The sequence below is a fragment of the Rhineura floridana genome, chromosome 7, assembly GCF_030035675.1.
Source record: "Rhineura floridana isolate rRhiFlo1 chromosome 7, rRhiFlo1.hap2, whole genome shotgun sequence".
Classification (NCBI taxonomy): domain Eukaryota; kingdom Metazoa; phylum Chordata; class Lepidosauria; order Squamata; family Rhineuridae; genus Rhineura; species Rhineura floridana.
This window is the reverse complement of record NC_084486.1, coordinates 633,647-648,749: the sequence shown is the minus strand read 5'-3', so window position 1 is coordinate 648,749 and position 15,103 is coordinate 633,647. Positions and strand designations below refer to the sequence as shown.

At 41.6% G+C, this 15,103-nt stretch overlaps 1 protein-coding gene across 4 annotated transcripts in view; it reads left to right on the top strand.

The window, feature by feature from the left end:
- Positions 1–1,191: 1,191 nt before the first annotated feature.
- ANXA7 (annexin A7) overlaps positions 1,192–15,103 on the top strand; it is a 36,524-nt gene continuing 22,612 nt past the window's right edge. Inside the window, exons 1-2 of one of the 4 annotated variants that reach the window (XM_061634645.1) lie at positions 1,192–1,404; positions 13,331–13,385. In XM_061634645.1, coding sequence (XP_061490629.1) covers positions 13,332–13,385 — 54 coding nt within the window. In that variant the 5' untranslated portion in view covers positions 1,192–1,404; position 13,331. The other 3 variants (XM_061634644.1, XM_061634642.1, XM_061634643.1) reach the window with 3 other exon arrangements.

Genomic DNA, 15,103 nt, shown 5'->3' with positions numbered 1-15,103 from the left:
ATTGGCAAAGGATGTCAGGGAACTTTTTCTCCCAAATCTTACCACGTGATGCTAGGAATTGGACCTGGGAACTTTTGCAGCCCCTCCTGAAGCATCCTCAGACAGGTTTATTTTATTTATTTCACAAAAATAACTGTAAATAAACCTCTAAGCAGTTTAGAAAGAATATAAATTATACATTAAAATTTGGCTATAAAATGAGCATTAAAATGAAAAATTGCATCACTTAATTACTGCAAACTTCAAGTGGAGGAGTGTGTGTGTGAGTGACCTGTGGCAGTTCCAGTACTACAGTAAGAACTGTCAAAGCCCTATGAGGAGAGGCTGAAAGAACTGGGCATGTTTAGCCTGAGGGGTTTAGACTGAGGGGAGATATGAGAGCACTCTTCAAGTACATGCAAGTTTGTCACACAGAGGAGAGCCAGCATCTCTTCTCAATCGTCCCAGAGTGCAGGACACAGAATGGGCTCAAGTTGCAGGAAGCCAGATTTCGACTGGACATCAGGAAAAACTTCCTAACTGTTAAGAGCCATACAACAATGGAACCAATTACCTAGAGAGGTAGTGGGCTCTCTGAGACTGGAGGCATTCAAGAGGCAGCTGGACAGCCATCTGTCAGGAATTCTTTGATTTGGATTCCTGCATTGAGCAGGGGGTTGGGCTTGATGGCCTTATAGGCCCCTTCCAACTCTACTATTCTATGATTCTATATCATTCAACCTCACCTCCAGTCCAATATTTTTCAGTGGAGACCTTCACACATTCAGCTACAAGTCACCTAGTGTTGAGTCATGAAGTGATGTGGTAGTGAGCCGCCAACGTGGCTGTGCACACCACATTCCTCCAACATGTCATGTAGCTTCACTCTTTTGCTTTCCTTTTAGCTGCAGCACCACGACGATGACACTATACAATTAATTTTAAAAGGCAACGATCTAATTTACAGCAATGGCCGTTGGCTGAGATTTCCGAACGCCTTCATGGTCCCTCTTTGTTTCCTCGGCGGTGGTGGCATCTTTTATCCTGCACGTGGGACATACGATGTCATTTGTAGTAGTTTCCATTACAGGCGAGTTATTTTGAAAAGTAGAACTGGGTAGCGGTGGCGGCATGCACAGGCCCGAAACTGACTTTGCACACTTGACCTGGAGAATGATTGCGGATGACCTCTGCAGGGCGGGGCTAGATTTGCAATGGCTCGTGCCGACATGGGCATCGCCACGGTCCGCAGCGGTCCTTCGGCGGATGGACATGAAACCGGTTCTTGAGGCAATTTAGTGTCGCACGATGATGTCACCAAGCCCTCCCGCTCCCGCGTTGTGAAGAGCAGGGATTTGAGAACTGGAGCGGAAGGAAAAAGCAACGCGAGGCCTTGCTTCGACTCGCAAGGCGGCGGCTACAGCCGTAGGCGTAACGACTTTCGCTTTTTCCCAGGCCGGAAAAGGAGGGCGGGGCAAAATTATACCCGGCCCGGGATTCAGGGAAGGGGAGGGGCAGGTTCTGCTGGCCTACGTCTCCATTTTGCTCGCAGCGCTGAATAGCGGTGGCCGCACAGTTTGGTCGTGTTTCAGGTGAGAGTGGGGAGGCGGCGGGAGTGCAGAGAGGAGCTCTGGTGCGCGCCGCTCTGGTTTCCTACGAGCGGAGGAAAATGTCTCAGGGACTTACGCAGTTCTTCCTGCTCGCGCAGTTGACGTGCATTTCTCCCTCTTTACCTACTGCCCCGCTCTCGGTGGGCGAACTCTTCCCGCTGCCGACTGCGTAGGTTTGCTTTACAATACTTTATTGGGATAGTCCTCGTCACAAGACAGGCGTGCGCACGCACATATACCCTCTTCCCACCACTCCCTTCGTAGACCTGCCAAAGGTCCCTTTCTAAAATAGTTAACCAAACCCTCTTGTTATGGATGGTTCGCTATTGCCTTTCTGCCTGGATGGATGCATTCGGACGCGCTTCCAGTCATCTACAGCGCAACCTCTCAGTGCCGATTACAAAATTAGATTGCCTGTAATCATGTGTTCAAGGCTAACCCAAGTTTTGTTTTGTTGCTTTAGGTAAACTTGCCACTCTTCCTCGAGTGTCTTAATAATAGTGCGTTGTATGATAAAGAATCCCCCAGAATATTCTTTTCTCATTTTCATTTTTAACGACTGGCCCTTCTCCATGATGCCCCAGGTGGCCAGTGGTGATCCGTGTGATTTTGCTAAACTGCCGCCTTAACATGGAGAGGTGTTATCTCCTAAGACAGTGATTCTCAAACAGTGCGCCGCAAGAGGTGGCTAGGTGTGCGGCGAATATTATGAAAGTATATTATTATTAAGTTATTTTTATTCATAGTTTAAAATATATTAATATATTTTTAATTTTGTACACAAAGTGCGCCAGAAAATTTTTATGTTTTATAGTGCACCGCGAACGAAAAAAGATTGAGAACCACTGTCCTAAGACATCAACACAGATGAGGCACCCTCCCCCCCATACTAGCTAGTTGCCTAGTTTGCTTCTGTGGTTAGGTTGACCCTTACATGGATTGCCAGTGCAACATTTCCAGTCGAAAATCTTTCTGATAATTGTGGTGATATCGAGATTCTTTTAGACATGGTTACGTAACTGTGAGTATGAAGAAACGATTTTCAGAGGAATTTTGTTTGTGGATGTACATTCAATACTCATGAGGATTAGCCACCTCTTGTTTAACACTTCCAAGTCATTTTTCTGGATTAAGCTGAAGGGAAAGGGTGGAGTCTTGGATTATGTGTCTTTTGTGATGCAGTGCTTGCTGCTTGACACATTTTTAGGTGCAGCTCTAAAAATGTGAATATGGCAAAAGTATGAGTAATGCAAAGTAGCTACAAACCTGGATCTGCCACTATGCACTATGTGAGTGGGCCCCATTCAACAGATTCTACTTACAGAACTTTGAGTTAATATTAGAGATCTCTTAGTTGCTATTGAGTTTCCCCTCAAACAAAGTACATTTACAAACTTTATATATGCAGTCAGAGTAGTAGAATGAAAAAAGGTGTGACGTTTAGCAGTTCTTTCAAGTGCCATGTTTACATTTGGGGTGGTGATTCTTGAGTAAATCTAAAAGCAGGACCGTAGGCATGTATGTGAGATAGCACTTTCTTCTTAATAAAACAACACTACCTGATCCTGTACTTGCAATTATACATTAATTTAGATATGTAGACTGTCCCATTCCAAAGATTTGTAACACTTTAAAGCCATAAAGTTCAATTTAAATAATCTGATAACCGTTATCCTTAGCACTATCCTATTAAAACTATCCTAAACAGACAAGTGTCCACACTTAAACTCTGGTGAAACTCTGGGCATAAGAGGTCCATCACTGAAAGGAACATGTCACAACTATGATGTCATAAAGAGGGGATGGCCATGGCTCAGTGCATGCTTTGCCTGCAGAAGATCCAGGGTTCAGTTCCCATCATCTCCAGATAGGGTTGGGAGATACCATTCTCTGAAACCCTAGAGAACTGCTTCCAATCAATGTACACAAGAGTGAGCTAGATGGACCGTTGGTTTGATTAAGTATTATGGTAGCTTCCTCCTTGTGCTGTTAATGATGACTCCTGATAACTCCTGTGGATTTCTAATTACTATTTCATGCAAAAACACTAGCTGAAAGGGGAGGGGAAAATACTCTTTAACCAGCATGACAGTGTGTATAAAACTATTAACCTATATTAAGTGATTTTATGTTCTCTCCCATACTGAGCATTCTATAGTGATGCTAGTAGTTTGCACTGAAATTTGCACATCGGCTGTTTGGAATTTTAACTTGCCATTTCTTGCTTTCAAGAATGATCTCTCTCAGCACACAGCAGTTTCACAGTGCATTATCCTTTCTCTTATTTCAAAACAGCCCAAGCTGAAAATAAACACAACTACAATAAGGAAAAAAATCACCATTGTTTAGTAATCTCATATTTTTAGAAAATCACAGTTATGTAGTCCTGAAAGCAGTTTAACACACTATAGAATTATTATTATTACTACTGTTAATAATTAATTAAATTATATCCCACCCCTCCTCCAAGAAGGATCTCAGAATGGCAAACAAAAACACTAAAAACATCTTAAAAACAAAACATATTTAAAACATATTTAAAAAACATGAAAACAGTTGCAACACTGATGCAGACTGGGATAGGGTCTATACTTAAAGGTCTTCAAAAGGCACTGAAAAGACAACAGAGATGGCACCTTTCTACTATTTAAGGGGAGTATATTTCAAAGGGCAGGTGTCACAGCACTCAAGTTCTGTTTTAGACACTTCCGTATAGGAATTTGTGTAGATTAATAACCCATATGTATATTATCAGATATGACAGGTAATCCTAGATGTGCTTGCACACTGAAGTACTCATTCTGAAATACTTACATATAGGGCCATCATACATGGCAATATGGAGATTTATTTATTTAATCTTCCATGTAGGCAATCCATAAAGTGATCCACAGAATCCCATTTGCGTGTGCACCTGCTCATCTCCTGTCTTCCCCCATTCCTTTTCTCTTGTTTTTCTGCATTCCTTTCTGATGTCTTTATTCTGTTAGTTCTGATCTTCTTTTAAACTTTGCATTGTCTCTGAGCCAACTTCCATCTATTTATTAAAAAGCTTAAAAAGCAGTTGCTCAGGGGACTACAAATTGGCTTGGAAGGGGGCTTTTATGAACCCTTCACTCTACTTTGTTTCCCTCTGTTGGTGTTAGTCCTTCTGCTCTGTGTGCGGGGAAAGACAGGTATCTGCATTGTACCAGTCTATCTTGCGCAGGAGAACTAATAGCAACTTGGTTGTGTGTGATTTCAGCTGGAGAAACATCTTGGGGAGCGACATGGTAGTACTGCCCCACTCCTCGCGAGATAAGGTGATAAACAAAAATGGCCATGCCCTATACAGACTACTACTTAGTGCCCATCTTTTCTGCCTTAATGGGACAAAATTTGATGCGTCTAAGGGTTTCTTCACCTTCCTAACTAAAAGAGGGGCCAGCGTGGTTGATTACATTTTGATCTCCCCTCCCTTGTTAGACTGTGTAAAGGAGTTTGCCATAGAGGATAGACCTGAAAGTGACCATCTCCCATTAGCAATAAAATTCTCATTCTCAATTGGTCAATTGACTCACCCACAGACATTCCCTGACCCAGAGGCATTCCAGGGCCCAAAACGCCGAAGGTGGTCACCATTAATGGAGGAACAGGTTAAAACAATTTTATCCTCCCCCTTTATGATGGACCTCCGTACAACAACCTCCATACCGACCAACGATATTATGGAGACATTTGAACAAATTCTTGACCATCTCTATTCGGCAGTGACCACATCAAACGCTTTTCAGGCTAACGCACATTCCACTAGAATACCGTGGTTTGATAAATATTGCCTAGCCCAAAAGAAGTAACTTACCTTCCATATACGCTTTACCAGAAATCACTATTCGGCAACAGCTATAACCAAACTTCTAAAACTAAAAAAAGCTTTCTGTTTTATTTACACCTTTATCCATTTTAAAAAGGCTTTGGAAATTAATGTAATAATGATGACAAAGCAAAAATGCCCTACAGCTTCTTGAAATAATCTCTACTCAGACTAAATATACTTAGCTGTCATTCCTAGAGATGATGAGGTTAGAAAAAACATGTAAAGGTTTATATTTTATTGAAACCAATCTAGCAGAAACCAGTGAAAAGTTTTTAAATTCTGGACTGTGAAGATTTATAGCCATCTCTCTGTGTATATTCTCTCCTCAAGATCTCAAATATTGCTGAATTTTCTGATGATCATCACAGTTTTAAAAATCAACTTTGGATTTTGTTTTACTCCTAGACGGCTTGGTAGCAAACAAAGTGCGGAAGGGACAGAACGTGCTGAAAGAGCCTGTTAATCAGTAACACTTTGGTGTCTGGAATAGAAGAGGCCTGTAGTGATGCTTGAGGCTGAAGTAATTAACAGGTCCAGTAAAATAGGAGGAAACAGAGTTCATCAACAAAGCCAGGGGCTAGCAACTTCATTCCTCACTCAAGAGGAGAGAAGCACCGTGCTGAAGCATAATGAAATAGACTGCATGTTCTCACATACCCTCTATATCACAGATTTAACAAAGTTAAAATGGGCAATTTAACAAAGTTAAATTTGCAAGGAAATTTATTTATTATTTAATTTGTATCCCACCCTTCCTCCCAGCAGGAGCCCTGGGCAGCAAACAAAGTATTAAAAACACTTTAAAAAATCATAAAACAGACCTTAAAATACATTAAAACAAAACAGTGTTAAAAACATTAAAAAAACAACTTTAAAAAAGGGTTAAAAACATTATTAAAAAACATATTAAGCAATTCTAACACAGACGCAGACTGGGATGTGAACTCTGTAGCAATGGAAGAATGGGTCATCTCGAGAAATAGTTTTAACAGCAGGAGTGTACAGATTTAGACTTGGCTTGCTAGCCATTCGTCATTTGTGGTCACCTCTGACCCTTCACTTTTCAAGTCCCCTGCATGTGCATGAGGAAGTATATCTGAAATTGTTCTGAATTTAGGAGGAAGCAGAAGCACTATGAGCACCTCAAACCCCCAGGTAATGAAAATCACCTCCAAGGAGGAGGGGTAAGGAAGGAAGATCTATTATCTTATGATGAATGGGGAAAGGCCCTTACCTTAGGAAGTGGATTTGTAAAGCCTTGATCCAATGCTAATATAAGCACATCCACATATCATCAGTGCTCCTCTTTCAAGATTCTGAATGTAAGGACTGTCTTCTTTAATTTTCACTTGTATGTTGGTTGGGGCAAGCTTCATAAGGTCTTGGGAGCAGAGGTTTGTTGTAATGGAATGCCACCCAGATAAACTTAAAAAGGCAGATGCTTTCGGATGGTCCGGAAAGTTTTTTTTAGCTTTAGGCTCTTTTTTTTTAAAGTTATTTGAAATTTCCAGCAGTCAGATATACTGTTGAGTCAATCCATTTCCTCCTTGGTGTTATGTAACTGCCATAGTGAAGGGTGTGGTCTTCATTTTTACTTCAGGATACGTGCAGAAATTAGTGAGTCACTGTGCCATGGAAACATAGGTTGCTAGCCTTTAGTAAGCACATATTGCGTAACTTCATTTCTCTCTGGAAAAGCAGAAAATGTCAGTCTGGGCTATAGTGGGGCCTGTGGAGAGGCTTGACCTTCAATGCACCTTCCCTGACTTTCAGCTTTTATGTCCATCTCTTTTGGAGATAAAGAGCATATTCTGCCCAATTGCTGAGCAAGCAAGCAAGAAATCTGCTCTTGCCTTCTGATGAAAGAGTACAAAGGCAATAGTATGACTGACAAATGTTTTTAAAAGAGTGGAACATATTAGACTATGTGTATTTAGGTTTTTACTGTTCTCATAGACATATGATTGAACCTCCAGGGTACAGTCAGCCCTTCCCCCAACTGCTGAATTTCTCTCTATAGGCCTGCTGGCATTCATTCTAGGAAACAATGCTGTCAGTCTTCTGACCAACAAACTACTTAATCTGTATTTATTTGGTTTGCAGTAATTACCAGTTGTGTTTTATATGTATTTTAATTTTTGTGGCTTTTAAAACTAATTTTAATCTTCTGGTCTGTGACCGTAATAAATGATTCATTCATTCATTTCTACCAAATGCTGTTAACCAGTTGTACAACCTTTTCATCCATTCTCAAAAATCTCAGAATAGTGTTCAGAAGGTTGTCATCCTAGCACTAGACAAGTCCAAATCATCCTTGTATCTGCCAGCATGGCCTTTGAGGTCTACAGGAGAGGCACTCCTTGTGGCTTTGCCATTGGGCACTGCACGTGGTGCAGTGGCTTAAAATAGGGCTTATTCCCTGCCTATGGGACTCCCTGACCGCTGAGGTGTTTATATTTGGATTTTGATGTCATCTTAAGATGCATTTGTTCATCCAGGCTATCTTACTTGCTGCTTTGCAATTGTTATGAAATGTGATTTTTGATTTTATGTATCTAGTAATTTCAATGATGTGTTGAAACTCTAGTTTTGGTGTTGTGCTGTAAACTGGTCTGTGAATTTTAATAAAGAACAGTCTAAAGTTGTTGATGATAATTTATTGTTAATATTCAGTATTATTATTAAAGTTAACATAATTGTTTTATTGTACTTCAGATGCTTAATTAATGAAAGGCAGCAACTCAATTTCCTGACTAGAATTCTCAGCCTCAATCCACTCAGTTGCTCATTATGCTTGCAAACACAAGAGGGCATAGTTGATGGTTGATCATGGGTATAAGTTCGGAGGTTCAGTCCATGGCATCTCCAGTTAAAGGCTCTTGGGCAGTAAAGCTGGAGGAAAACCTTTACCAGAGGCCTTGAAAAACCTGGATAGGCAATTTAAGAGTGGTTTAAGAGTGAAGAAGTACATTGTATTTATTGTCATATTTGCTTTTCAACTCAGTACAGTTTTTTTTTACCTTGCATCAAAAATCTATACAATAATTGACAATCCTCAGCTCATTTACTTGGAAATAAATGTATTGATATAAATTTGCCTTACTTGTAAGTAAATGTGTTTAGGATCAGAATGTAGTTTAACGAGTCTCTAACTCTTATTGGGATGCTTTCTCCACAATTAAATTTAGTGTTGCTTTCATGTGGTATTTTAGTGTGATTTGCATTTTTCATAGTTGATTAAAATGAAGATATAAATGGGGTGGGCAGAAAAATTGCATTCATAGTGATAGTGATTTCAAGAGTTGTGTTCTTACTGGTTTGAAATGAACTGTATTGGAGCCTAACTCTCAAGCGGAAATAGAAATTTAACAAGTAATTTATGCACAGTCCTCCACTTCTTTGTAAAGTTGACAAGCACGTCTCCAGATTTTGCCTTACCACTAAATCAACAGGGCCTTCTTTTTACTAAATCCCTGAGATCCATCAGGTGCAAAATTGAAGATGGGAGGTCATGCGGAGGGTGAAGGACAAACAGTTAGGTTTCAAGAAACAGAGGATCTCTGAACATATTCTCAGACCAAGAATTTGCTTTAGTACTGGAACTGATCTTGTGTTCCTTTCTCAAAAATCCACTCCTGATTTTGCCCTAAGCTTTCTCCATTCAAGCAGCCTAATTTAGGGGGAGGGACCCCACCATTTTGTCATTCTGTTGTTAAACACTAGGAAGTTGGCATTGCTTTGTAGGCTGCTGAGAAGTCTATGTGTCTGGTTTTCCAGAAAGACATAGTAATGGGTTAACACTGTGCAGAGAGTGCCCAAGGTCAGCACACAGCGGAGGCTGCAGCTGGCAAGAACAAAATATCTATAAAGCCTTGAAAGAGAAACTGCAAGGTGTGGGGGTGTTCGGTGTTAGGAGAGCTAGGAAAGTATTCGTGTTTGTATCTATTAGAAAATCCTGTCAGTAAAAGACTGTGTCTGTGGATATCTTTCGGCTGGATCTATTACTACTGGGCTCTCGGTGGGCACACACGCTGACAATACACCGCTGCAACAGGGGTTATGGGCCCAGCCTAGCGGCCCAAGCAACCCAGCCTAGAGGCCCAGACTGCCCAGCCTAGCTGCTCAAGCTACACAGCAGCAGACAACCGAGGAAGAATGCTTAATCGTGGAAGCCAGTCGGGCGAAGGAATAGTGTTTAGCCGTGTGCAGAAGAAGTAGCTGCAGGCATGGCAGTTTCACTTTCAGCCGGGATGCCTTTGGAAAGGCTCACTGAACGAAACTATTCCAGTTGGCGATTAAGGATGCAAGCATTCCTTATCAAGGAAAATTTATGGCAGGTAATTGTGACTGACCCACCTGCGGACCCGCAACCGGCTCCGTGGATTCGAATGGACGAGAAAGCGAAGGCGTTAATCATCTTGGCTGTTGATGACTCTCAATTGCTGTTTATTCAAGATAAGCCGACGGCTAGGCTTATATGGACTGCATTAAACGAAGTGCATGTGAGACAAACAGCAAGCAGCAAAATTCACTTAGCACGTAGACTTTATCAGATGAAGCTAACTGAGGACAGGACGATGTCTGCCCATCTGTTGGAAATAAAGAAGCTGTTTGCAGAGCTGCAAGAAAGGCATGTGGAGCACACACAGTTGCAGCAAGTGTGCATCATACTCTCTTCATTGAATTCGTCTTGGGATCCGATCGTGAGCTCGTTGGAAGCTATGCCAGATGATGGTCTGACAGTCGAGTATGTCTCGGGCAAGCTGCACCAAGAGTGGGAGAGACGGAAGGAAACAGCCGAAGGAAGGGAGAGAACTGAGAAAAGAGAATGCAGAAAGCCAAACTTCAAAGACACAGAAGCAAGATCGTTTGGACTAAAAGACTGTTACTTTTGTGGTTCTACAACTCATCTACAAAGAGACTGTGTAGCGAAGCGTAAAGGACGAGGCAGGAAGCCGTCGTGTGTGCAGCTGGTGAGTGCTGACAACTGCAAAACTAAAAGCAGCAAAGACAGAGACAGTACTGTATGGGTTGTAGACTCAGGCACTACCCACAGTATGGTGAAGGACATAACTTCGTTCAAAACTACACTTCCCATGAAAGAGGATGTTGTGCTTGTGGATGGCATGCACAGACAGGTATTGGGGAGGGGTACTGTAAAGTTATGCGAAATGAACACCATTATGACTGATGTTTTGTTTGTACCAAGCTTAGAATGTAATGTCTTGTCTGTTAAGAAACTGAACGCAATGGGATATGTTGTCACGTTTAGACAAGGAACATGTGAGATACAGAGAGGGGACAAACTCTGTATGAAAGGGTATCTTAGGAATTCACTGTTTCATGTAAATATCAGTATCCCCAGGTGTAGTAAAGGGGGGGGTGATGCAAAGGGGGGGTAAAAGCAAGAGCCCAGAAGGTGCAACTGTAACATGCCTGGTGATAGAGTCGTCTCCGGCATTCACCGCTGCCTTAATAGCACCCGAGGCGATACAGGAGGAACCCTCTTGCATCGATGATATCAGGCAGTTGCCTGTGACCGAGCAGGCCAAATGGCAGGCAGCCATGAAAGAGGAGCTGAAAGCCATAAACAATAACGGCACATGGACGCTGAGCAGTCTTCCCACTGGAAAGAAAGCCATCGGCTGTAAGTGGGTGTTCAAAAGAAAAAGGACTAGCTCAGGAGAGGTGCACAGATATAGAGCGCGCTTGGTAGCTAAAGGGTTTACACAGCAGTATGGGACTGACTATGATGCTGTCTTCGCACCTGTCGTAAAACATGAGTCCATTAGGATACTGCTGAAGATAGCTGCAATGAAGCACATGCAGGTCTATCATTATGACATAGGCACGGCTTTCTTGCATGGAGACCTGCGGGAGGAGATATACATGGAACAACCTCCAGGGTTTGTAACAAAACCAGGGCTAGTATGTAAGCTGCACAAATCTTTATACGGTCTTCGCCAGAGTGCGAGATGTTGGAATGCAAAGCTGGACGAAGTATTAAAGTCGATGGGTTTCAGACGCTGTATAGCGGACACTTGTGTGTATGTCAAGACAAATGGAACAAGCACCACGTATTGTTCCGTGTACGTGGATGATATCCTATATATATTCCACAATGAAAGAGATGAGAGAGACTTCCATGATAGCCTACGACAGCATGTAGACACAAAGTGCTTGGGGCCAGTGAAGCACTATTTAGGAACTGACATCATGCGTAGTGATGATGGTAGCTTTATGCTGAGACAGGAGGGGAAAATAAAGCAGCTTCTGGCTGAATGTGGGATGTCAGACTGTAAACCTGTAAGGACACCCATGACTGTCTCATTTCAACAGGAAACACAGGACACACAATGTGCGAACCCAACTCTATATAGGCACATCCTGGGCAAGGTTCAATACCTCGTAAAGGTTACACGCCCAGACATATGCAGTGCAGTCAGCATCTTGAGCAGAAAGGTGGAGAAACCCTCAGAAACAGACTGGCAAGGTGTTAAGAGGGTGCTTCGATACCTCCAGGGCTCAAGCAAAAAGGGGCTGGTTCTTTCCGTGCAGGACCAGGATGGCATGGAATGTTATGTGGATGCAGACCATGCGGGTGAACTCACAAGCCGTAAATCAACCACTGGCATAGTGGTGATGTTGCACGGGTCAGTGATTGATTGGAGCAGCAGAAGGCAAGCGATAGTGGCTACTTCCAGCTCCGAAGCAGAGTACATTGGCTTGTCAAGCGCATGCAATGAGCTGCAGTGGTTTGAGCATCTAATGCACGAAGTGGGAATAGAGGTTAGGAAGCCTATCAAGGTACATGAGGACAACCAAGCCTGCATAAGGCTAGCAACGTCAGAAGCGCACACCAAGTGCACAAAACACATACGTGTCAAATACCACCATGTAAGAGAAAGCATACAGTGAGGGTTCATTGAGTTGATATACTGTAACACTGCTGACATGCTAGCGGATATCATGACCAAGCCCACATGTGAAGAAAAGTTCAGCAAAATGATTACTATGCTTGGTGTGTTTGACTTGAACAATGAATAATCCAATGTGACATGTATGTAACGAAAACATACTGTAATTGTGGGAAAAGCTATGAAATGTATGTACTCATGTCTTTATGGAAAAGGTGGGGACTGTAGGCTGCTGAGAAGTCTATGTGTCTGGTTTTCCAGAAAGACATAGTAATGGGTTAACACTGTGCAGAGAGTGCCCAAGGTCAGCACACAGCGGAGGCTGCAGCTGGCAAGAATGAAACATCTATAAAGCCTTGAAAGAGAAACTGCAAGGTGTGGGGGTGTTCGGTGTTAGGAGAGCTAGGAAAGTATTCGTGTTTGTATCTATTAGAAAATTCTGTCAGTAAAAGACTCTTAACTAGTAACTGTGTCTGTGGATATCTTTCGGCTGGATCTATTACTACTGGGCTCTAGGTGGGCACACGCTGGGCACGCACACTGACAATACACCGCTGCAACATGCTTGCCTATCACCCAGAGATCCACCTGAAGATCTTTATTTACCTTCTGCCAATCCCTACCTTATACCATTACATCTTTAAGTTATTTTCTTTATATGTTCAGGTACCTTTCTGAAGAGCCTCCTATTGCTGTGGTTGGAAGTCTAGCCCCTGGTTTCTGTCTACTTTAATTAGGATCAGTATTCTGTCTCCCATCTCAGTGCATTTACTATCTGTGTCAGACATACATTTTATTTAGGCTAAAATTAAATTACAGCTGACTGACCTCCTGAATTTCCCTTTGCTGCATGTGCTGTGCCCCATTTCTTTGTGTGTTGTTTGTTCTTGAGAGGTGAACTGCTTACTTGAGGAAATTGATCAACTCTTAAGCAGAAGTTCTTAAGTGCTTTTCTTTTCTCTTAACAGAATGTCTTACCCAGGATATCCTCCTTCAGGCTACCCTGCTTTTCCTGGTTATCCTGTAAGTATTAATTTCTTATATGTCTGTTCTTGGATTCTAGAACATGAACAGTCCTCATGGGTCACAGACAATATATATTGTGATAGTTTAGGTTTCACACAAGGAATATTCTACAGAAATTTGCCCTGGTGTTTAGGCAGTAAAGAGCAGAAAACAGGGAATTCTGTGGGAAAATACAGCTGTTTGAATGAGGCAACATTTTCAGAACATAACCATTATGTCTTAAGCTGCTGTTTTTTAATTTGTAGTTTATAATTTAAATGCAATGTGATCTCCTTAAAGAGATTTTGACAAAGGGCCAAACCCACTTTTATAGGAACAAGGCCTAGTAACTGCAAGCCAGTCTTCCTAGCTAAACAGAGGCTGTAACTTTCCAGAACTGGAGAGCATGCATGGAATCTCACCAGAGAGGCATCTGTTCCAGTTCAAGGCAATAGTGGTCTTGAAGTACAGCTCTTACCAGGTAACACAGGTGCAAGGATGAGTTCATGTCTTTGTTGTTGTTATGTGCCTTCAAGTTGATTACGACTTATGGCGACCCTATGAATCAGCAACCTCCAATAGCACCTGTTATAAACCACCCTGTTCAGATCTTGTAAGTTCAGGTCTGTGGTTTATGGAATCAATCCACCTCTTGCTTGGTCTTCCTCTTTTTCTACTCCCTTCTGTTTTTCCCAGCATTATTGTCTTTTCTAGTGAATCATGTCTTCTTATTATGTGTCCAAAGTATGATAGCCTCAGTTTCATCATTTTACCTCTAGTGATAGTTCTGGTTTAATTTGTTCTAGCACCCAATTATTGGTCTTTTTCACAGTCCATGGTATGCACAAAGCTCTCGTCCAACACCACATTTCAAATGAGTTACTTTTTTCTTACCTGCTTTTTTCACTGGCCAACTTTCACATCCATCTGGAGGGCCATAGGTTAGCCACCTCTATTTAAAGCAGCCTCAGACAGTGTCAGATAGACACAGGATAGGTTTCTGTCTCAATTTTATTTAGATTTCAAGCAGCTAGAGGTCAAATATTGGCAGTGCTTCTCTAGAATCACTCCAGAACTACTGTAAGGACACTGAGGCTTTGAGAGGTTTCTGTGGTTGTAACTGTATATAATAAAGATCATATATTGTCATTTAGAAAAATAAATAAAAATTAAATTGAAAAATTGCTTTCCTTTTTTAACATAGTTCTGAATTGTAAGATCTAACTAGTCCAGAAATTATTTTATTGTTGCAAGCATTATTGCATTGTGTTGGGATTGGATTTTGCAGTTAAATAGTAAAATAAATAACAGTGTTGTAGAGTGTTTTGCTGAACAATATTGACTCACAAATATCAAATGGCTTCTGTGCTGAGTAATGATGTGTTCTGTACTCTGAAGTGCTTTGCGGTTTTCAGTACAAAAAGGCACATTTTCTGCTCCCCTCCAGCAAAGCGCACTCAGTGCCACTTTCACTATTCTGCCTTTTTTCTTTCATTTTTACTCAGTGAATACCCATTGTTTCACTTTTGTGTTTGTTCATTTGTTTCTTTATCATAAGAATTGCATTTTGCTTCTTTTTATAATATTTATCTTGTTTCAGTCTGTCTGTTTATATAGTTTTAATTCTTGTTTGTTCTCGTTTGGTTGTTGACCTTTTTTGCTATAATTTTGCCTTTCAATTATAGTCTTCTTTAGTTTGGCCTATTATTTGGTTAATGTTTTTCTCACTCTTTCTC